The sequence below is a fragment of the Aspergillus versicolor genome, assembly GCF_001890125.1.
Source record: "Aspergillus versicolor CBS 583.65 unplaced genomic scaffold ASPVEscaffold_6, whole genome shotgun sequence".
In the NCBI taxonomy this organism is placed as follows: Eukaryota; Fungi; Ascomycota; class Eurotiomycetes; order Eurotiales; family Aspergillaceae; genus Aspergillus; species Aspergillus versicolor.
Window position 1 is genome coordinate 1,060,526 of NW_024467529.1, and position 22,206 is coordinate 1,082,731.

General features: G+C 48.2%; 12 protein-coding genes across 12 annotated transcripts; 7 read left to right on the plus strand and 5 right to left on the minus strand.

Annotated features, from left to right (window-relative positions):
* Positions 1-56: 56 nt before the first annotated feature.
* Positions 57-1,843, minus strand: ASPVEDRAFT_151929 (uncharacterized protein; the record flags this gene model as incomplete). The annotated part of the gene is made up of 3 exons (XM_040808281.1): positions 57-986; positions 1,039-1,091; positions 1,143-1,843. 3 exons carry the CDS (start codon positions 1,841-1,843, stop codon positions 229-231), a joined length of 1,512 nt encoding a protein of 503 aa, XP_040669183.1. The 3' UTR covers positions 57-228.
* An 812-nt stretch (positions 1,844-2,655) lies between these two features.
* Positions 2,656-3,147, plus strand: ASPVEDRAFT_84869 (uncharacterized protein; the record flags this gene model as incomplete). Its single annotated transcript, XM_040817616.1, has 1 exon — positions 2,656-3,147. One exon carries the CDS (start codon positions 2,656-2,658, stop codon positions 3,145-3,147), a length of 492 nt encoding a protein of 163 aa, XP_040669184.1.
* Positions 3,148-3,281: 134 nt separating this feature from the next.
* On the minus strand, positions 3,282-4,365 carry ASPVEDRAFT_42901 (pirin family protein; the record flags this gene model as incomplete). The annotated part of the gene is made up of 1 exon (XM_040812692.1): positions 3,282-4,365. The coding sequence occupies one exon, from the start codon at positions 4,360-4,362 to the stop codon at positions 3,454-3,456; it is 909 nt and encodes a 302-aa protein (XP_040669185.1). The 3' UTR covers positions 3,282-3,453.
* A 1,147-nt stretch (positions 4,366-5,512) lies between these two features.
* ASPVEDRAFT_73114 (uncharacterized protein) lies at positions 5,513-6,554 on the plus strand (the record flags this gene model as incomplete). Its single annotated transcript, XM_040816187.1, has 1 exon — positions 5,513-6,554. One exon carries the CDS (start codon positions 5,513-5,515, stop codon positions 6,446-6,448), a length of 936 nt encoding a protein of 311 aa, XP_040669186.1. The 3' UTR covers positions 6,449-6,554.
* A 672-nt stretch (positions 6,555-7,226) lies between these two features.
* On the minus strand, positions 7,227-7,619 carry ASPVEDRAFT_29942 (uncharacterized protein; the record flags this gene model as incomplete). The annotated part of the gene is made up of 1 exon (XM_040810293.1): positions 7,227-7,619. The coding sequence occupies one exon, from the start codon at positions 7,617-7,619 to the stop codon at positions 7,227-7,229; it is 393 nt and encodes a 130-aa protein (XP_040669187.1).
* A 696-nt stretch (positions 7,620-8,315) lies between these two features.
* ASPVEDRAFT_42903 (uncharacterized protein) lies at positions 8,316-9,517 on the plus strand. The gene has a single exon (XM_040812693.1). The coding sequence runs from the start codon at positions 8,393-8,395 to the stop codon at positions 9,305-9,307; it is 915 nt and encodes a 304-aa protein (XP_040669188.1). The 5' UTR covers positions 8,316-8,392; the 3' UTR covers positions 9,308-9,517.
* A 663-nt stretch (positions 9,518-10,180) lies between these two features.
* On the plus strand, positions 10,181-11,129 carry ASPVEDRAFT_53843 (aromatic alcohol reductase; the record flags this gene model as incomplete). Its single annotated transcript, XM_040814849.1, has 2 exons — positions 10,181-10,213; positions 10,278-11,129. The coding sequence occupies 2 exons, from the start codon at positions 10,181-10,183 to the stop codon at positions 11,127-11,129; spliced, it is 885 nt and encodes a 294-aa protein (XP_040669189.1).
* Positions 11,130-11,615: 486 nt separating this feature from the next.
* ASPVEDRAFT_84875 (uncharacterized protein) lies at positions 11,616-12,575 on the minus strand (the record flags this gene model as incomplete). Its single annotated transcript, XM_040817617.1, has 1 exon — positions 11,616-12,575. One exon carries the CDS (start codon positions 12,573-12,575, stop codon positions 11,616-11,618), a length of 960 nt encoding a protein of 319 aa, XP_040669190.1.
* Positions 12,576-14,130: 1,555 nt separating this feature from the next.
* ASPVEDRAFT_42904 (NmrA/HSCARG family protein) lies at positions 14,131-15,246 on the plus strand. The gene has a single exon (XM_040812694.1). It carries the CDS (start codon positions 14,147-14,149, stop codon positions 15,038-15,040), a length of 894 nt encoding a protein of 297 aa, XP_040669191.1. The 5' UTR covers positions 14,131-14,146; the 3' UTR covers positions 15,041-15,246.
* A 386-nt stretch (positions 15,247-15,632) lies between these two features.
* ASPVEDRAFT_84877 (bZIP transcription factor) lies at positions 15,633-16,576 on the plus strand (the record flags this gene model as incomplete). Its single annotated transcript, XM_040817618.1, has 3 exons — positions 15,633-15,734; positions 15,802-16,019; positions 16,090-16,576. The coding sequence occupies 3 exons, from the start codon at positions 15,633-15,635 to the stop codon at positions 16,574-16,576; spliced, it is 807 nt and encodes a 268-aa protein (XP_040669192.1).
* A 1,443-nt stretch (positions 16,577-18,019) lies between these two features.
* Positions 18,020-20,167, minus strand: ASPVEDRAFT_29948 (CocE/NonD family hydrolase; the record flags this gene model as incomplete). The annotated part of the gene is made up of 1 exon (XM_040810294.1): positions 18,020-20,167. The coding sequence occupies one exon, from the start codon at positions 20,165-20,167 to the stop codon at positions 18,020-18,022; it is 2,148 nt and encodes a 715-aa protein (XP_040669193.1).
* A 404-nt stretch (positions 20,168-20,571) lies between these two features.
* ASPVEDRAFT_98917 (uncharacterized protein) lies at positions 20,572-21,725 on the plus strand (the record flags this gene model as incomplete). Its single annotated transcript, XM_040818796.1, has 2 exons — positions 20,572-20,630; positions 20,693-21,725. Coding segments are annotated over 2 exons (1,092 nt in total), but the record flags the coding sequence as incomplete, so codon positions are not given.
* Between the last annotated feature and the right edge of the window lie 481 nt (positions 21,726-22,206).

A 22,206-nucleotide genomic window follows, 5' to 3' on the forward strand; every position in this document is an offset into this window, starting at 1 on the left:
GCACGGTTTTGGAATCCACAGCACGATTCCCCAAAACAGAATTCTGATTGTGGGATACATCTTTAAATATTTCGAGGATTCGACCCTGCTTGGACGTAGTGGCTTTCCGCTGCCTAAACCGATGATTACCTGGCGATAGCTCGGGCTTACAGAAACATCCCTATAGCCAATTCTTTTACGCTCTCTCCTGCCGATTGCCCATAGAGCACTCGTGAAGCCGATTGCGGACTAGTATCCATTTGCATCACCACCCAAAACATCCACTTGCTCCAGCGTCACATAATTCACCGCTTTCCTATATTCACCCTCAAGGTGAGCCTCTCCATCTGCCACAAACTGCGACTGGAGACGGTCTGCACTATTCAGGAAACGTTCAGTCGCGTCATCCAGATTTCTTGACACCTCTGGAGGAGCGACCAGCGTAAAATCACGCTTGCGAAACTGACCATCAACGAGGACATGTTCGACATTCCCGGGGTTGGAGTGAAGGACAATCGCGGCTACTGGATCACGCCAGCCGATGAGGTTTATTGCATTCCCGTCAAAAACCACAATATCGGCCTTCGCTCCAACTTTTAGAACTCCGATATCTGAGCGGTGAAGTGCTTGTGCACCGTTTCTTGTTGCTAGGAGGAACGCCTGGTTCACCGACATGGCGTTGTTCCTTGGAATCTTCCAATCGGTGACAGCTTTGCTGAAGAGCAGGCGCCGAACGGACTGAAGCCAGATACGCGCTTGAGTGACTATATCGGCACTGAAAGTAAAATGAGCATGGACAGCAAGGGCGGCACGATCCATTATCTTGTGGGCGTAAGGATAGTCATGTCCAAAATGCATCTCGGACTCCGCAGCAATTGCAACATAGTGGTTATATTCTCTCAGGAGCTCATAATCATCAGGAGTGATGAAAGTCCCGTGAGCAAAAATAACTGGGAAGGTGTGGTTGAGAAGACCAAAATTGTGGAGGAGAGTCGGGCTGTTTAAGGCTTAGACGGGTCAGCGCGAGGCTCTCCGCAATACTTGCAACCATATACTTACCTCTCCAATGACCACCGAGGTAATGGGTCGAGAGGAGCGAGATGTTAAGGTCCCTAAGCCCTACGTTTGAGAAAATCGCCCCGAGAAAACGGAAAACGACTTACAACATGTTTCTGCGAACAGTATCAATCACTTGCTTCGTAACAGTTGAGAACTCATCGAACGAGACTCCCAATTCTACCGGAGTAGACCTCCAGTCGATCGATGCACCGAGTGTCCGAATATTGTCCCCCTGACTATCTAGCGTAAAATTGTTCAAGGGGGTGTGAACCTGAAAGCACCAGTATGTCCTTGCACCAGTATCAATCGACGCTTGTAAGCTGGAGGCGGCTGTTTCTGGGGTAAATGTAGCATGAGCATGATCCACAATCGTAGTGACACCAGCATTCAATGACTCCCTGATCCCAAACATTTGCCCGTAGTATATATCATCGGCCGAGAAACGATCAACAATGTGACTAACAAACGGGGATAAGGTGGCCTCATAGCTTGCTAGGGTGATATTTGATGCAATGGTCCTGTATGCTGTTTGCCACAAATGTCGGTGGGTGTCGATGAAACCTGGCGACAGTATTTTTCCTGTGCAAGGAACTATTTCTATTTCTTGTGGCAAGGTATAATCGATACCCGACGGGAAAATGGCTGAGATTGTGTCACCTTCGACCAGGAGTGACGTATGTCGAAAAACATTCAGTGATTGCGTACCATCGTCGAAGCCGATAATGGTGCCACCGTCAAAGAGGATGTTCAGCCCCCAAATTTTAGCAACGAAGCTCAATAGTAAAATACCAGTGTATATTGCCATCTTGTCAGCTGAGTTGAATAGATTGATCAGAAATTGCTTCGCCTTTATGTAGACCGTTGTGGTCTGCGCTGGCAAGTGCCAAGGGCATGAGTCCCATTCTGTTGAATGGATGATAACCTCAATTTGTCAGCTCCAGGGTGTGTACACCTAATCCAGAGCCTGTAAACCGGAAAGCATGTTACTGATTTCAAGCCAACGAATATTCCGATTATAAAGCGCGTGGTAAGAGTCACGTAATTCACGCTAGAGCAAACAGTTTCATAAATAGTCCTTGGGCACTTGGCAACTAGAACAGGTAATAACGTACTAGGATTGTCAAGAGTCTCGTTTTGGTAGTGGCCACACATATACTTACTTGCACTCAACTATCTTTCTATAGGGAGGTCCAATTGTTAAAATTCAAGAGAGGTAGTCAACTAACTTAGGAAGGTGCTGAGAATAATGACCGAGCGGATGCCAAGTATAATGGAGCCCTAATCTACCTCCTCCTGTGTCAATTGGCATCCTGTTATTTTATACCCAGATAAACTTCATGGAGAAGCTAAGGATAGGTAATATAATATGAATCTTGAAATTGAATCCGGCAACTATAAGGAAAGCATCGGTAATCACGGTTCCGTCGGTGATGCAAGTTCAAGGCTTATCCGAGGTTCGCATGCCCGAGGGAAAAGCGCGTAAGCAGCTGCCGTGGAATTTAACTCTCGACCTATACGCGTGGGATTTTAAACGGTTTGGCAAGATTCCATCTACGCCTCTGCGAATGCCCAACTTCCCCAAACAAGGCGAAAGGTCGAGGCGACGAATCGCTCACGATGTCAACTGATACCACTCCTGCCATTGGCTTCGACACCTTTTACAATGTCATAAATGGCAAATGCACCACGACACCCGCAACGCGTCATGGAATCGACCCCGCCACAGAAGAAGCAAATCCTGAAGTGCCTCTATCGCAGACTAGTGATGTCAATGATGCAGTCCAAGCCGCCAAGTCGGCCGCTTCAAGCTGGTCGGGTACAACCTATGCGAAGCGACGAGAGGCCATTCTAGCGTTTGCGGAATCTCTTGCCAGGGAGAAGGACGGTTTTGCAAAACTGTTGACCATGGAACAGGGCAAATCGGTAGGTCGACGTTTCTTCCCGCGTAAGAACAGCACATCTCATTGCCATCACCTCCAGCTATCCTTTGCTCACCACGAGGTGGACGGCGGTGTGCACTGGCTTCGTGAACTTACTAGCTTGGAGCTTGGTGAGGAGACAGTACGGGAAGATGAGAAGGTGGGATATTCACATGTATCAAGAGCGTAGAGCTAAAACCCTAAATGCACCACGGCTGACATTGATGAAAGATATTTCATAGCCAAAACTTGCAATAGGCACTTTCACTACATGTATATTCTCTTGAATTTATACAAACTAGATCATTCAACTGCAATTGAGTTCCGAATTGTGTACCTTTTATATATCAATCAGAGAGGATTGACCAAGCACCTCATCCTTGGAAGAGATCACGATAAAAATGTCATAGAGACTCTGATTCTCGGGCCATCTTACAAACCTAGACGGCTTTTGCCGGCCACTGTGGTCAAACGCACTCCTCGGTGTGTCATCTTCTCAGTATGCCATTGACTTGATGATACCACTCTTCCAACCGAGGGCTCGCTCAAAGCCATTTTTACCATTTCGAAAATCCGACATCGCCTGGTACACCTCTTCCTCGCTTGTGCACACAAACGGTCCGTAATGGACAATCCTCTGCTTCAATGGCTGACCAGAAAAAAGAATGAAACGAGAGGGGCGTTTTTCATGCTCGGCAACCAATGCTTCGATATGAGTGCCCTTGCCGTCGAAGACGACGGTGTGAAGAGCGGCGGCAGAGTGAGTTGAATTTGCACAGTTGAATACCGTCGTGCCCTCAAGGACGTAAGCAAATGTGTTCCACTCAAGGGGAACTGGCTGGTTAATCTTGCCGCCCGGGTGGATTGTGATATCCAAGTACCATATCGGCGTGTAGGTCAAATCTGGCTTTGACTCGGTACCATGTGTCTGCCCGGATATTACTGCAACCGTGACTCGACCGTGATCAAGTTGAATTGTTGGTATATCGGACTTGTTGAGATATCGGTATCGTGGTTCGATATATTTCAGCTCTTTGGGTAAATCAATCCAGAGTTGGAGTCCAACCCCTGGGCTTCCATCCGGATTCTCACAAGGTTGTTCTGCATGCATGATTCCCCGACCTGCTGTCATGAATTGCAAGTCACCTGGTGTGAGAGTACCCTTGTGTCCCGTAAAGTCTTCATGAAGCACAGAGCCAGATAGGCAATAGCTAATCGTCTCCTGTCCCCGGTGAGGATGCTCAGGGAACCCTGCATCCGAGCCAACCGTGGCATGGTCCAATAGCAAGAAGGGTGTGAAATTTTGGAGCTTCCTACTTCCGATGGAGCGCAAAACCTTCGCTCCTCCTCCTTCGATAGCTTCAGTGGCCTTGAATATCGTTTTGACCTTGCGGGGGACACTCATTTTGTTCAAGAATATCTGACTTGGCCTGAAGATGCAAGCGATGGGCGTCACGCCTGGTAATTATAATGCTAAGAGTAATTTACGAGATAATCCGGCCTAATCTTGCATAAAGTGACGTGAATTAATCAGCTCCTCCCATTGGAAAACCGTCTAACTATCGGCCCACCAATAGACACCTAGCCCCTGGAATTACCTGATGCTTAGAAATACACTAACCGTATTAGAATAAACTTAAATCTTTTACATAATTTCTTAGCTGTCCGGTGTAGGTCCGGGTTGTATAGACATGAGTTATTTCATGGGCGTTTAGTGATGGATGCCGCAAGCTCCGAGCCCCTTCAACATTATCATTAGAAAGCAATAGGTCATCACAGTAACTAGTTTACAGCTATCGTGCGTCGGAAGTTGTGACAGTTTCGGGAAGGGATTAGAAAAAATCAGCTGCGCTTATTCCACTTGACCAGCATACCAGAACATTGATGGGTGGTTAATAAAATACCCATAGCAATTAGTAATGGCCTTCCTGTCCTGAGTCATATCATCGGGTAACCCTAATACAGCCGACAAAGAAACGCCGCGAAGACTACGGAAGTTAAGAGGAATAATGAACCGCAATGCCCACAAGTCTCAGTCATAGAATACCTACTATCGTCTCGAATGTTTCCCAAGATCGTGACACCGTCTCTGGGTCTGTGCCACGTTGCTCTTTATTCAGACCACGGAAGTGCCCAGGGCGCCTTTTGTACCATTTCTCGAGGGGCCATTAGCATGTCGGAGATTTTGTAATTCGTTTCCCATGCTTCTTTCTCTAGCATTTTGTTGCTCTCTTGCTTCTTTCGGCTTTTAAGATCCAGATAGCTACCATCTGGCTTTCTATTTTTTACTCTTTTCATCTTTGCCATCCATATCTCGTTGGATTCTCCTCAGTCCAGAATTGCCATGTACGTCTCTTCTCAAACAGACTAGTATTAATTTTTAGCTGGTCCAAAAATATCGCTGATATCTACCCTTTCGTAAATATTATAGGTGCTCTTACATACGACTTCAGCTCTCATTCTGGCCATTGTTGACACCTCCCTTCTTGGCTACTTGACTTTGGAAACTCCAAAACACTGGCGAATCTCCTCTTGCGGGGTCGCTGGATCAACCCATGGGTTCTGTCACAGAATCAAGTGAGGCAGGCAGCTCGCAAGCGTCAACATCAATGCTAGCTGAATCCGATGTCGACTTGTCTGACCACAAGAAGCGCTCACGACCAAAGTCCATCTATCAGGTTGCTCGACCTGCTTCCAATGTCGGACTCAAATGCATGTGCTTGCGTCAGAAGCTGCTGCTGCAAATTCAACAGTTATCCCAGACGAACCGGCCGCTGCCGATCTTAGAAATCCTGCCGTCCAGAAAATATGTTCCTTGCCGGGCTCGAAAGTCTTCGGCCTTGTTTAGACGCAAAAAGAGCTTTGGACCTAATGATTTCGTCATCACCACGAGCGAATATTGCAGTCCTGCAGCAGCAGAATCGAGAGATGCTTGTCAATTTACAGACAGTGGGGACGAGTATCACCGAAGTGTTGTAGCTACGATATCAACGGCAACTATGCAATTGAGGGGTGATGCTTTGATATGTCTGGACTCCGGCCCGATTTGGGAGTCGAAAAATACGGCTGGCGGCTCTTATGAATTCGTGACTCATTCGGAGCATGGTGTGCAGGTTGTGCGATGGGCATTACGAAGTCAGAGGAAGCGCCCAGTATCGTCATTGGCCCCGTCGACTCCTCAGCAGCCATTCGAAGGAGGCAAGCGGTTCACTTTCAGCATTCTTGACCCTCGCACACGGCGACATCCTGTAATTGCGTCCATGACGGGGAATATTCTAGAGGTCTATCATGAATACACTGCCACAGATGGACCTACCTTCATGCCAAGGCCCTCATCCCCTACACCCACTCAAATAGACGACCACAGTGTGAATCGCCGGCTAAATGCAAAAGGCCTCGTCATCCTTGACGATAAATTGCATTCATTCATTGTCATCACAGCTATCTGGGTCGCTTTATGTGAAGATTTGTTTCCAGGTTCGGTGTCCTGACTTGGCGTGAAAGTGCCGATACCAGGAGAATTGGCTCACATTGAGGCACTCCTTCACGCAGCCTGTATAGTACCAAAGAATCATCCTAATATATTGTTATCCTGCGGGTCGGCAAGTGAGCATGTAAAGTTCTACGCCAAAAGTTTCCGTTCAACGGCTTACTCCTCCACAATATATATTTTCGAGATTCAACTTTCGTGTAGTACCACAGTATCAATTGACTGGTAAAAAATTATTAAAAATTATTGAAAGATATATTAAAACCTAGAGAACCCGAAATTTATAATTATATTAACTAATACTTTGTATACCAACCTCCAGTATCAATTATTGCCTAAATTCACCGCGGCATCGACTCAACCTAGCCCACGCGAGCCACGCATGTTTAATAGGGTTTAAATGAGGCGAGTATAGCAGGTACTCTGGCAATGAAATTACTTAATTCTTGAACAACCTCTTTACTAATCAAACTATATGAATAGGGGTATTATCTTGCATGAAAGTAAGACCTGGTTCCTAAATTCTAGGCAGATTCTCCTCCAGGATCTTGAGATATAATACTGCAGAGTAGCTGTTTTATCAGGATCCAGAATCACGCTGTAAAAAGATAATATCAGAATGACTACCTCCCTATATTAATCCTCAGACCATTATAGAGACAGCCTTTAACTTTATATACAGGTTAATAAACTCTTTTTTCTATTTCTCGCCTAGGTGGTTGCGCCTAAAGGACTAATATTGCTGCCCCCCTTTCCCAATTTCAACGCTGCGTTTATTACTAAGTATAATCATTTGCTAGCAAGCAATATCCTAAACTTGCGGTTTCAGACGTGAGACCTGCCTCGGAGCTGAAATTAATGATGGCGCCGCCTTTGCCGCCTTCCTTCATAAGCTGGTAGGCCGCCGCGTTGGTGAACAACGTGCTCCAGATATTGGCTTTGGTGACCTGCTCGAGGAAGTCCTCAGACGGGTCATTCGAAGGCGCATGTTGCTGGATTCCTGCGACGTGGACAAGGACGTCGAGGCCACCTATTTCCTCCGCTGCAGCAGTAAAGGCGGAGGTGACTGCACTCTTAGAAGTGACATTTAGCGATTTATAGGAGACGGAGCCTGGACCAGTTGCAGTTGATTCAATGGCGATTTCGGCGCCGAGAGAATATTTGATGTCCATCGAGGTTATAGTAGCAGCTTCGGCTGCGTAGGCGCGGACTACGCTCTCACCTATCCCTTGAGCACCACCAGTAACAATAATGCGTTTCCAGTCCAGTTGCCCCCGAACAGATTCGGGGAGAAGAACCGGCACTGAGGGCTGCCAACGTGTCTCACGATTTCGTGCTTCCCGAGGACTATTCTAGCGTCCCTGTACTTGCTGTAGAAGGGGCTCATGGAGTATCTCGCTCGTGAAAGGCTTGTCACGATGGCCAGGGGAAAAATGTTCGTTTAATTGCAGAAAATTCGTGTATAGTATGAAGCAAGAGAGAAGTCAGCAAAACAAAATGGGGGAAGGGTGTCTTTTATCGAAGCAACGCAAAAGTAGGTATTAGAGCATACATGGCTCAGCTAAAGTGATTTTCATATGCATAATACTATTATTACAGAACCTGCGAGCCGAGGGTGGATACACGCACACAATTCATTAATGCCGGGCCGCAAAGCCGAGAGGGTAACTATCACTAATCTATCAATACATTTTCTATAATATGCCTTGTATCCTTGGAGCCCATACATGTTGGATCAACTACAGTTTACGAGGTGGGGTTGATCGTACGACCCGGAGTCGGCATCACCTCCTTGCACGAAGCCGAGCCAGCTCCTATTGCCGGAGATCATGGAATCATTTGCCGGCTTACTTTGATCGCCTTATGGTGACGACTGCTATTAAAATGCTCTTTGGTATTTGAATATTTTGTTGCACCATTCTGCCAGGTCGATGTTTCGATATCAATGGCCCCAATACTCACTCTTACTATGTCGACCTTCAGATCCATATACCTCAAGGCCATTGCCAGTATCATGCGGCTTGCCCAGCCTTGCCCAGTCACTTCGCTGTCATATAACGATGTTATCCAGATACCAGCTCGCGACTCGAGTCGCACAATCAAAGCCCATGTCTACCGGCCTAGCAGCTCCGAGAGGCGGTCTGTTTCACCCGTTCTAATCAACTTCCACGGCAGTGGCTTCATTCTACGCTGGCACGGCAGTGATGACTATTTCTGCCGCCTGGTTGCCGACGAAGCCAACTACACAGTCCTCGATATCCAATATCGCCTAGGCCCAGAATGCCCGTTTCCTGCTGCGCCTAATGATGCAGAGGATGTCGTGAAATACATCCTATCCCGGCCTAGCGAATTCGATCCCACTCACCTTTCCCTCTCTGGATTCAGTGCGGGTGGAAATCTCGCGCTCGGGGTTGCAATTGCTGGTACCTTCCCAAAGGGTGTCTTCCGCTCTCTTCTCCTGTTCTATCCACCAACAAATTTCACAATCGACCCTAGTCTAAAGATGGCACCAGATCCATCGGGAGCTCCGATACCAGCAAATGTGGCACGATTCTTCAACCAATGTTACATTGGCGCTCAGGATCCTAGATGTCCACTGCTGTCACCTGCTTTGGCGGATGTGGATCGACTGCCTGAGAATGTCCTTATCATCACCTGTGCATGCGATTCATTGGCCCCCGAAACAGAGAGCTTTGCACAGAGGGCAAGCGAGGAGAGAGGGCGGGGCAGCTTCCATCTAGTATCAAAACGGATTGACGGGGTCAACCACGCTTGGGATAAATTTACTGGGAAAGGCAGCGAAGGGGAGAAGAAAAGGGATGAAGCTTATGCCATGGCTATTAAACTGCTGGAGAGATAGCTTGACCTGGGCGAACTAGCGTGTAAGCGCCTGCCATAACCAGTAATTAAACACTCAGACTCGGTCTCCAGAATCATCGGCTCTATAGCTTAGCCCCTATTTTGGAACGTAAGTTCTTCATGGCCTCGGCGTATGGTAGGTGGTGTTATCTTCCGAGACGTCTTGATGGTGGCTTGGTGGCTTGGTGGCTTGCTCCCGCAATGGCCGATCACACCAATATGTCTGTGACTACGTACTACTTCCAGTGTGTGGGGTTGCAATGCAATGAGCTCTCTCGGTTGATGAGTAAACAAATAATACTGATGAGATATCAACTCCAACGGCTAATTAGGTATCCATTGTTGGTAAAATACGCGTTACGTTATTAGGGCAAACCGTCGGCTTGATGAGTAAACATCTCCGACTGGTGAATCGAGATATAATTGATTTCTATCATTGGAAATCTAATACAGGAATGAATGAGGACCACAATAGCCTAGTCATACGTATGGAGTTCCGTGGCTAGGTGGTCTCTCTAGAGATCGATCAGATACGATATTCATCTTGTGTATGAGTTTTTATGGTACAATCTCTCATGAGAATGAGCAATCCAACTTGAAACTTCAACGTGCATTAATATATTTGTGGGGTCGGGGCGATAAACGGAAACCTTCATCCAAGAACCATTCTGGTTATAAATCAAGACTTCCTTTCTCTCACGGGGTTATTTATAATCATCGTGTGTTGTGGGCATTAGACAGATATGGAGCATATAAATCGAATGCGAGATGGCCCTTCACCTCGCATCTTCCTCTTCAACGAAAGCCTTCAAGAGTTTGTATCATTTCGACTTTATTTCATCACCTCATTAGGCTGGCTATCATCTACAGCACAATGGCCACGTTCAAGAATGTTCTGCTTATTGGTGTATGCCTGCATACAAATTTAGCATTCGCCCTACCCACAGCCTTTGAACTAACACGTCCTGTAGGCAGGCGGAAACCTAGGTGTTCCGGTCCTTGAAGCATTCCTAGCATCTCCGTACCGTGTCAGCGTTCTGGCGCGCAAAGAGTCGACATCAACATTTCCCGACGGCGTGCCTGTCTTCAAAGCAGACTATACCGATGTATCATCTGTTAAGCGGGCAATGGACGGCCAGGATGCAGTCATAAGTATGGTCGGCGGTATCGCAGCAGGGGACCAGCAGGTCTTCATTGATGCCGCCCTCGCTGCAGGAGTAAAAAGATTCTTCCCTAGCGAGTTCGGCCCCTACTCACGGAATCCCGAGTTTGCCGCCCTGAACCCGCATGTTTTGCCGCACAAGAGCGCGACTGTTGACTACCTTATATCTAAAGAGTCTCAGATGTCCTGGACGAGTGTAGTTACTGGCGCATTCTTTGACTGGGCCATGCGAGTTGGGTTCTTTGGCATCGACCTCGCCTCAAAAACCGCAACTCTCATTGACGGCGGTACTTCGGTTTTTACTACGACGAATCTGCCAACGATTGGCAGAGCCCTAGTTGCGATACTCGATCACCCGGAGGAGACAAAGAACCAGTATGTCTTCCTATCGTCTTTTAATGTTAGCCAGAAAGACATTCTTGACGTGGTCGAGAAGGTCGATGGGCAGAGATGGACCGTGAAGCATGTCACATCCGAGGAGGTCATCAATAGGGGCAAGAGAAGGCTTGCCGCGGGTGATTTTGCCGGAATCGTGGATTTGACCACCGGGGGAGCGTTTGGCAAGCAAGCCCTGGGCGATGAGAGTCGGCATGGTTTCTGGAACGAACGGTTGGGCCTTGCGAAGGATGATATAGAGCAGATTGTCAAAGAACTGCTATGAGAGGCAATGGCCGTACTCGCCACATTTGCAGGAGTTATTATATGTATTTTAGCCTAAATATTTCGCCTCCCTATCCACCTATCAAGACTCATTGTGACCGTATTATTACTCCCTTGAGGTTCTATCTGCTTGCAATTTATTACAATGAGAATGATCCCTCGGGGAACAGAGGATGTTCCAGGCAATGATGGCCGAACATTCCCAGCACTTCTCAAGTTAATTTACCTGTCTAGGGAGGCATGAGGCGCGATTTCTGCCTTGCTATCGTGACCCTTTGTACCCTATCGCTTATAATGCCATTGTTAATCTGTGCCCACTGCCCAGCTATTATTTAGAGCTCCTATGTTTGCGTGGTAGTCTACGCAAATTGTTTTCGCTACGTGATCCCGATGTGTGTACACAGTACAAATGAAACTTCGGGCTTTGTATGCGTAGTATTTTGATCTATATACAGTATTTGTATGCACCAGCAATGATCAAGAAATCCTAAGGCTGGATTTGGGACTTGAAATACTCAAGTCCCTTATAGAAGCCAAGCACCTCCTCACCGACACCCAAGTCCTTCAAACTTAGAGTATCTTCTGGATGATAAGTATACCAGTCTGGATATTCCTCACTAAACCGGAACTGACGGGCAATCTCCGGACCGAATGAGGGCCCAACCAGCTTTTCAAACTCTGAATCGGAAATCTCTGCATACACAGCCGTCTCACCAGTATATTTGCTCCATCCTTCTGCTATTGCAGTCCACGAAATGAGGTCTGTCAATTTCGGCACGTATTTCCCATGGGTTTTCTCGGGTTGAGCTAGAATGCTCTGAACGGTGATTCCTGTGTTCACCTCCACAACACCAGCAACGGGCACAATAGCATCAGGCTTTGAGGGTTGGGCGATAATGTATTTGCCTAAATAAGGCTGTGGTTTCATGAGAGGTTGCCCCGCCAGATTATCCACGTACCAACCCATCCAGACGTATGTTGTCTTAGCCGCTAGCTGCGGAAGCTCTCTTTTCACGTACTCTCCGCCTCGGGCTTTCGCATCCCAATGCGGACAAGGTAGAATGCCACCAGAGAGCGTCTCGCAGTTCGGCATAACACTCAGGACCAGATGTCTTAATGTGGGTAATTTAGCAGCAACCTGAACGACATTGATAAACTGCTGTAATTCCCCTTTTGTCGCCGCATCGATGCCCTCGGTTGTAGCAATATCCCAGAAAAAGGTTACACAGAAGATTGCCGTAGCACCCTCGAATGCCTCTGGCAGTGTTCTTGCGTCATTCAGATCTGCTGTCACCATCTCGACACCGAGAGTTTTGAGCTCCCTGGCCTTGGTGCTTTGCGCATTGCGTGTAAGACCACGAACTTTCCATGCAGGATTTTTGGCAAGCTGGCGCGCGACGGAGCCACCCTGGGTGCCAGTGGCACCAGTAATAACGACGAGAGACATGAGATGAAGGATGAAGTATTCTTAGTTAAATATGAAAGGTAAGACAGTTGATCATAAAAACTGTCCCCGCTTTTGTTTCTGTTTCGAAGGGTAATGTAGGCTTTTTATATACAGTGTGGATCTACTCCTGAGGACTAGAAGAGACCTCGCTGGGATTGCCAGGTACTTTGCAGCAATTAGTTACATGTGAGCATGACGCAAATAATATACATCAGTTCGTAAAAAGTCTATCCGACCCGGGATTTTATGCATCGTGCGGTATAATGAGGCCAACATATCCAAGTATGATTGGTCGGTAGGCCTTCCGCAAGCGGGGAGTTCCGTCTTCTAAATTAGACTTCTGAATTGGACCGCCTGCTAGAAATAGGCCGCCCCTTGGAAATAGACCGCAGACTAACAGCGCATAAGCCATATGTTCAATCGGGAATTTTCATAACATTCACTTGCAGTTGAAGCTGGTCACGTTAAATCAAAGAAGGCTGCTGCAAGGGCCCTTAATGCACCTCGTCAGCTGTCTACATGTTACATGTCATTATGCTTTCCCATATTAGTTTCGAGGAGTGATCTCTACATAATTACCTGATGGTCCTCACCGAGCATTACGTGCTTAGTAGCTTGATATTGCTTTCTAAGAATGAGTAAGTCGGCATTACGTGCTCCTTTCCGGGGCCCTGCCTTCGCCAGTAGGTACCGAATACTCAGCCTTCTTCTTGATATCAAAATAGAACTAAGCCCTCGTCTGTGGCTCCTGGCAAAACTAAATAACTGGCAAAGATTTTTAAAGCCTAACTAGCCAACTGTAAGGAAATAAGCGTGTATGTGATTTGGCGAGCAAAGGAGCCAGAACTCTGCTTGTACACAAAGTAATTTTTCACTCTTGCTACAGATGTTTACAGTTTTAATTAACTACTTCCACGTCCAGAGACTTCCCTTTCAAACTGGAACCGAGTTCAGACCACATGGGCATCACCCGAGATGTGAAAGGTTTGGCCAGTCAACCACTGTGATTCGGGAAGAGATAGCAGTCCCACTACTCCAACAATATCACAGTCAAAGATCACAGGTCATCATTCCGTTGATTCGACGGTCGAGGAAGTTCCCTTCTATATGGCCAGATCAGACAATACCTTAATAATGTTTATCATGAGAAGTGGAGCTGATCGGGTGACAAACCAGGTTGTGGCGTTCTTGCTGCCAAGACAAACAGTCTATACAGTTCTGTCAATATTTGGCTATGAGGAAGAATGAATATGAATACATTATTAGGGGGGAAGGGGTATATACGATGACAGGATAGATTAAGTACAGATATCTGTCTACTGTGCGGCGAGTGGCAATCTCCTCACCCTTTACGTAACATGACTAATAAGCCCTAGATACTGATTTTCGAGGGAGCAGCGATCACATCAGTCCCTGTGCCGCCATTCAGGGTTCGAGACTGGCTTCCACAGGGGCGAAGTCAACAGTGAAGTACCTGAAGTATAAAAGGCTGGAGAACTTTACATCTGTCAATCCCGCTACCTATTTTTCTGCGCCACTCTCCCTTCCACTTCTTCTCAGGCACTTTCATAATGTTGAAAACGGTCCTTGTCACTGGGGCCACCGGGAAGCAAGGGGGCTCAGTTATCAAGGCCCTTGCTGCCGCTCCTAATCCGAAGCTGAACATCTTGGCCCTGACACGCGACGCCCATTCTTCTCGGTCACACAGCCTTGCACAACAATACCCATCCGTCAAACTCGTGGCTGGCGACCTCAGTGATCCAGACGCCATCTTCAAAGCTATAGGCTCTCCAGTTTGGGGTGTTTTCAGTGTTCAAACCCCTTACGGCAAGGGCAGTAGTTTGGAATCAGAGCTAGCGCAAGGAAAGGCTCTTGTCAGTTCGGCCTTAAGAAACAATGTCAAGTTTTTTGTCTACTCTTCCGTTGATCGGGGTGGTGCCCGGAGCGACAGCGGTCCCTCTCCGGTTCCTCATTTCGAGACGAAGCGGCAGGTGGAGATCCATCTACGAGAACAGGCCGCTACCACGGATATGCAATATACTATCCTTCGCCCAACATTCTTCATGGAGAATCTTACAAACGATACGCAAGGAAAGCTCATAGCGGCTGCTTGGAGGGCGAATGTTGATCCGAAAGGACTTCAGCTAGTTGCGACTTCCGACATAGGGTACTTTGCAGCTCAGGCTTTCATAAACCCCGATGAATATGCGGGACGCGCTGTCAGCATTGCGGGAGATGAGTTGACATATGCGCAAGCGTCCGCGATTTGGCAGGAACAAACTGGATCCCAAATGCCGACTGGATGGGGGTTGCTCGCCTGGGCGCTTTTAGCAGGTATCAAAGACCTCAGATACATGTTTAAATGGTTTCGCGAGGAGGGCTATGGTGCAAACATTGCGGAGTTACGACGCCTACATCCTGAACTTCAGGATTTGTCGATCTGGTTGAAATCAAACCGAAAGTAGTGGCAAGCCCATTACTTGCTAGGATCTGTCCCTTCGTTACAGTGGATATCCACAGTCAGACTCTGAGGTTCATTGTTGGCAGGGATAATCTTTTCAAGCGGACTTGGTTCTTTTGTGCTGCTGTATTATGCCTCGTTCAGTCAGAGCTTAGGGTCCGTCGGCATGTAATTTTTTGAGAAGAGGACCGAAAGACCTGCAGGCCTGGCAAGGAGAGTTTTAATTATAATTTAATATATAAGTTAGTCATTTTAGAATTTTTCATTAATAGAGAAGCTTACTACCTTTCTACATCTGTATCTTCAGTCCTCTTAAAACCATACATTCCACCACCGTCACAACCTCCAGTAGTGGTTTGGCCACAATCTAACCCTATAATGGAATGCAATCCGTGGATTGGTAGGCCCAGACCCTGTTTGACTTCCGAGCACGGCCCAGCATGTATTTTGCCACGGGAAATCCGATCTGCGGTCGCCTCCGTCTCCCCCGGATCTTCTTCTCTCCCAACAATCGACCACACCTACCACTCCCGATAACACCACGGGGGAGTGCTGCCTCGCTATTGCTTCTCGTGTGTTATAATTCACGCAGCATAATGACTTCTACGCAGTTTAATCTTGATCATGATCCTTGGCTTATTCAGATGTTGGACTCAGCAGATTTGCCACAGATGCCGCCCAATGTTTCGTTGAACTGGGTATGTGCCCTCCTAAAAGGCTCTTCTGCCCTGTTGCCCGGTTGACTAATGCTTCTTTCTTATCTAGACCGGCACTGAATTAACCCCCCAACCAGCAGACACGTGGTCGTGGCAGCTCCAACACAATGTTGATGGCAGAAGTAACTTAAACGGCAGCTCGTCTGGGCCGGTCTCAACATCCCGGGCCGCAGATCGAGCCCCTGATTCAGATCAACTTCAAAGGAATCTGTTTGATGAGGATGGCGATGAATACAGTGTCCGACGAAGGGAGAAAAACCGCATGGCGTAAGTTCATCAAGGACCGAACGGCTTCCACCGCGTGTCTCTTCGGCGCTAATGCCAAGAAAATTATCAGACAAAAGGCCTTCCGACAACGGAAAGAGCAGTATGTTAAAACATTAGAACGGAAATTTAACGAATTGGAATCAAAATCGAATTCCCTAGAAGAAGAAAACCGTCGTCTCAAGGCCGAGTTGGCATCACTGCTTCCGGTTCAGCATCAACCTGGTCGTGATGTGTTGCGCGATAGCTTGCTTGACGAGCCAAATCAGGACAGTCCCCTGAGCGAGGGGACTTTGAATTCTGACGGCCGCAATTATATACGAATCAGCGAGGGCGCGCGTGCAAAACTGGTAGATTCCGACAATACCTGCCAGATGATCAGTACCGTGTGGGAGTTGATTCAGTCTAATGATCTTTTTGAGCAGCGTGAGGTTGATTTTGTACGTGTGTACGAACAGCTGCGGGAGATAGCTGGCGCTCAGAAGCAACATTTTAACCTGGAGGATGGAATTCAGAAAATATTTGAAAATGCGTTTCCCAAGGAGGACAGTTTGTTATAGAATCGCGCTGGTAAATAATCCCCACTGAGCGTCACCCTCCCTGTCGGAGACTTTGCTTCGGCGGCGAGGGCTCTACTACCCACTATCATACTGCGAGACGTTTACTATTTGAATTTACGCCAACATAATACTCAATTGCATTTGCTTCCAATTCTTGCTCCGTTATATGTCCTCTGGTGAATATAAATGGTTTAGAGCAAGTCAGAGAGACCAACCAGTCGTAGTCCAAACGGGTATGTAGGATAATACCATAGTTGCGATGATACTGTATTTTGAGACATGGTACATATTTGTTCGAGCTCTGTGGCTGCAGTTGCACTGGACAACAACTCTTCGACCTTTATAAAGATTTGATCCTCGGCTTGGAAGTCATAGTAGCCTCGGCTGGCCAACAATTCAACGTTCTCGCGTATCTCTTGAGTCATGGCCAGTACCCATCGGGAAAGTAACAGATTCAAACACCGTGAAGTCCCAGAATTTTCCGGGACTTATATACAAACGCATGGTTTGTGTATGTCGGACTTTTTTCCCACTCGAATGGTTAGAGGCGTTCTACGGCGGTCTGCGTATCTTGAATATTTTTAGGAAGGCTTCGCATTTTCCGATCTAGAAACGTCGTAAAATAAAATTCAGTCAGCCTCCGGCACGTACGAGGAGATGGACTTTAGAATAACTTACAAAGTCTTCATAGAAGCAAGTGGCTCCAGTGGGAGCGGTGGACAGAGAACACCGCATTGCGAGTAATACTGGCGGGTGAAATGGATGAGGTAAAAGATTATGATTTGTATCACGGTGGTGGTAAGGGGAAAGAAGAGGAACAGAAGTCTTTGAATGCGCTTCGTTGTTGTACTATACATTAGAGTCATCCACCAATCAACCAGTACACGAATGATTACTAAAGTTGAAGCCGCATTCATTGGCAACATGGGGGAATATGCACGTAGCAGGAAGATACAGAAACGGAAGTTGTACGCTCGCTCTTGCTTACAGTAAGACACCGAGGCTGAACACATCCCGCAGAGCGACTGCAATTAAAACTAAATCTCACCCCAGGCAATGAGAGGTGGATGGGCTTCAGGAAAGATCACGACTGGTGATTTATAAGTTTACGTGATATTAGTCAACAGCAAGGTTTGATTTAACATACGAACTAAAATTTGGACTGGCCAATAACAGGAGCTTGCGAAGCTTGCGGGGCGCGTGGCGGATGAAACTCTGGCTGGCCCCAGTGATTTCAAGCGGAGCTACTGAGGTATCTACTAGTGCCTAATTGGGCAGGTTGATGACTATGGTGGGAAGTCGTAACGAGTTAAAGGCTTAATTCTCCTAGCTACTATCTATATAGGGGTTTTATATCTTCAAACAGGTAATTCTGCTTTACACCGAGTTAATTGGCTAAGGTTATCATAACTGTGGTATTCTTCGAGACGTCGGTCGTAACCTTCAGGAATGATCTCTACCCCGATTGTTTCCACATACCACAGGAAGAGTGATGGAGCTAGGATGGGTGTGACCTGCGAAAACACGGTTGACAACACCTTTATGGTACGATTCATCATATGCTCGTTCAAACCCGGGAATTCTTCCTCTTCCCTCAGCTGCAGAAATCTCGACGCGCAGTCGATATCCTGCAGGTATGCGTGCAGTGGCCGGCATTAGTTCGACCTCGACTGCTACCGTCTCATTTGGCGTAAGAGGTAAAGCATCATCCTGTCGATGGGTGTGCCACGGGCGCTCCGTTGTGCTCAGTCCGGGGTCAACGGCTCGGTGAGAAGCTTTGAGAACCCCCCATGTCAGGGGGGCAACGGAACCAGGCTCACGCGTGCGATACTGGACCTCACGACTACCGTCAAAGACACGTATGGCCACGAATATGTCAGCATTTGTAGATGATGATGACACCCATAGAGACGCGCGGAAATGGCCTGCCAGCTCAAGAGGTTGTTCAAGAGGCTCTGAGGTGAATACAGCTAGGTCCACGTCCTCCACGGGGCCGCTAGAATCTGCAGAGTATTCAATAACGCCGTCTTTCGTAGGTGGGATATCAAGAAGGTGCCCGTCACGATTGCTACCACCGGCACCAAGGAAGTAGCTCCGATAGTCAGTTCCTCTAAGGGGCCAACTATCAGATACACGCCACTCAAATCCACCATCACCTGTTCGCATGACTAGGCGCACTGCAGGAGGCCTTCTCTCCGGCTTTTGACCCTTAAGGTGCTCATCAAAAAATTCCTCCAGGTCGAGTTTGCTATCTTCATACATGTAGGAAGTATACGAGGCGTCCCACACTAATAGTCTCTTCGACACCGAGGGGGCATGCATGAAGGCTTCGAAGCCGGCACGAGAGTGGATCCAAGAGGTCTGACTGACAGATGTGATGAAGGGTACTTTGATGCTCGGATAATCCGCCGACAACAAGGCTTCTCCATGATAGTGTCCATCGTCCCAAGGGTGGCTGGGCAAGCCCGCAACGAAGTCTGCAACATCTGAGTGAGGGTTTTTAGCAGGCCATACTGTGTTCTCAAACCACCATTTCCGGTAGTTCTCGAGAAGGATGCCACCCTGATATGCCAAGTCCCGGTAAGCATCTGCATCAGACGCGAGTGGTGCAATAGCCTTCAAGGCTGGGGGTTGCAGGGCAGCGACATTCCATTGAATCGTTGCGTTATACGATGCACCGTACAGTCCAACCCTACCGTTACTCCATGGTTGTTGAGCAGCCCACTGTATGGAATCGTAATAATCCTCTGCTTCCTGCTTCGAGAACGGCTCGAGCTTCCCGGGCGATTGACCGACTCCTCTTGCGTCCACTCGGACGACAACGTATCCACGGGGCACCCAGTCGCTGCTGTTGGCGCTCACGCAAGTTTCCGAGTATCGAAAATAAGCGTTGATTTGGGATCGGCTCTTTTCATACCAGTCTGCTTCACGTTCCTCACTGAGCTTGTGGTCGTTTTCGCTGTGGGTGGAGCCAATCGTGAATGCACGACCATAAATACTCAGCCTCAGCAGCACTGGGTAAGTACCCTTGGCGACGGGGTGGAAAACATCGGCCAACAGATAGGAACCATCGCGGAGTGGTACTCGAACATCTCGCTTTGCTCTGATGCCCAGTAGGCCCCGTCGAGTGTGATTTCGAGCTTCTGCCGCTCCCCGAAAACGGCAGCCTAGTTGTTCGAAGACCGCTTTGACAGAAGATGATTGTTCAAAGGTTTCGACACTAGAAGTGAAGCTTATCTCGTTTGCTCTGTGGCTAACGGCCTGTTTTACCCTCTCGTCGATGACGACGCCAGTATAGAGATCGGCTTCTTGCCCCAAGCTCAGAACAAATCGTGCCCGGTTTATGGTGTCGGGACGGAGAAGGTCCACAGCTGTGTCGCTGCCGCTGTCGTGGAGAGAAGCTAGGGTCAGAGACGGGCCTCCCTTCGCAACGCCAACGGCTAGAAGGCCAATGGAAAAGAACACGTCCTCTCCCTCCATGTAGAGAAAAGACCCGTCGCTGCTGGTCACACCTCTCTGAGAAGGTGTTTGGTAGTTTAGACCAATGAAGGGGCCGTCATTGAAGCGGCCGGTTAAGACTGTGATGCCCATGGCTGTGCTGAGGAATTTGGTGAACTTAGGAAGACGTTGCTGTAGATGGCCGGCTGATTCGGTAAAGAAAGAAGTAAAGATAAATACTCCATATGCGGACGGTTAACGCGTATACTGCATCTACCATCCCGCGTGATATCTTGTGCGGCCATACTCGTCCGTCTAGCAGCCGAGACAGGCCGCCGTCGAGCCGCGATCAGTCCGCATTTGGTCCGCCATTAGACCGCCTTCTATCAGAGCATAGGGCCTGCTGGAACAGTGCTGAGGCGATATGGAAATGTGGGTTTATAAAGGTCATATCAATCGGGAAGAGGGTAAGGTTCCTTCGCATTCGACACAAATACGATTCATATCGCCTTATACCATTGTGAAACATCTTGAAGATGGCTCCTCTCCACAAGACTACCCCATACGTTCTCAAAGATCCGTACCAGTATCAGACTGGCTTAGGAAACTTTCTACAGTGAGTGGCTAGCTTCCAATTGCACGGATGGGCAATTTCATTCTGACCAGCATGCCCTTCAGGTCCGAAGCATATCCCGGTGCTATACCGTTGGTCAACAACCACCCCCAATTCCCTCCTTTTGGAACGCGCTCCGAAAAGATCTCTGGGACATCGTTCGTGGGTCCCCGTCACAGGAACCTGCACACATACGTATACCGTCCGCGACCAGCTTTCTTCCATGAGGAATATCATCCGTACAAGCACCATCTCGAAACTGCAAACCCATCTCCTCCAAAGCATCTAACGCCGAATTCATACAACTGGCCGAAATTCCAATCCGGCCCTGATCAAGACCTTGACTGGACGGAACAACGCCTATTTGGCGGCAATGGAGACCCGACCAAGAAGACTGGCATTTCTATATGGATCTTCAACATCAACAAGGACATGGAGCCCAACGTTGCGTTCATGAGTCTTGACGGCGAGGCTCTCATCGCTCCATCTGTGGGTGCATTAGACATCCACACCGAGCTTGGGAAGCTCCTCGTCCGGCAGAACGAAATTGCTGTCATTCCGCGCGGTGTCAAATACCGCGTTACACTGCCCGAAGGGAAGCCCGCCAGGGGTGTAACTCTCGAGCTCTATCAAGGCCACTTCCAGCTGCCGGAGCTGGGTATCATTGGGTCCACTGGTTTGGCGCACCAACGAGACTTCCAAATCCCTGTGGCTTACTTCGATGGGGAGTTTGTACAAGACCAAAGCTCGCGCGACGGTGTTGTAGCGACGGCTAACAACGGACCTGGCTGGACGGTTATTGCTCGTCTCAACTACAAGCTCTGGTCGGCCAGACAGGAAAGTACCCCGTTCGATGTCACTGGTTGGCAGGGGAATCTTTACCCATACAAGTACGACGTTGCGCGATTTAGCTACCTTGGGAATCTGTCCTGGGACCATCATGACCCTTCCCTCTTTGTTATCCTAACGGCACCGGCATATGGAAAAGCCCCTGGCACGGCTGTCGTGGATTTCGCCGCCGTGGGCCCTCGCTGGGAGGCATCAGAGGATACTCCATGGGTGCCGTGGTACCACCGCAACACGATGCAGGAGTTTGTCTTTCCCATTATTAACGACACGAGCCCCGAGTTCCCGTTCAATAATGGTCGTGACTGGGCCCCGTTCGGTGCATGGCTCAATGGCGCTATGGTTCCCCATGGAGAGAACGACGAGGAATTCAAATACTGGCAGGAAAGGGACACGTCTCAACCTGGCAAGCTCCAGGAGGACGGCATCACGGCCGGTATAATTGAAACTGAAAATCCCCTGTGGCTGACAGACTGGGCCTACGGTCAGGCCGCGAGGAATTTCAAAGACCAGGTCTCGGCTGTTTTTTCCGAAACCTGAATTGAACAGTAATCGATCTTTAACTTGTTTGTTTGCCAGCCGTTATTTTCGTCAGAGCTATTCGATAGTTTGACCCAATTTTGATAGTATTTGATCTTCGCAAATGAATACTCCTGAATGCACCCCGAAGTGAATTTTTTACCAACTCCGTATTATAGCTTATTCCTTATGAAACCGTAGAATTATTTCTTTT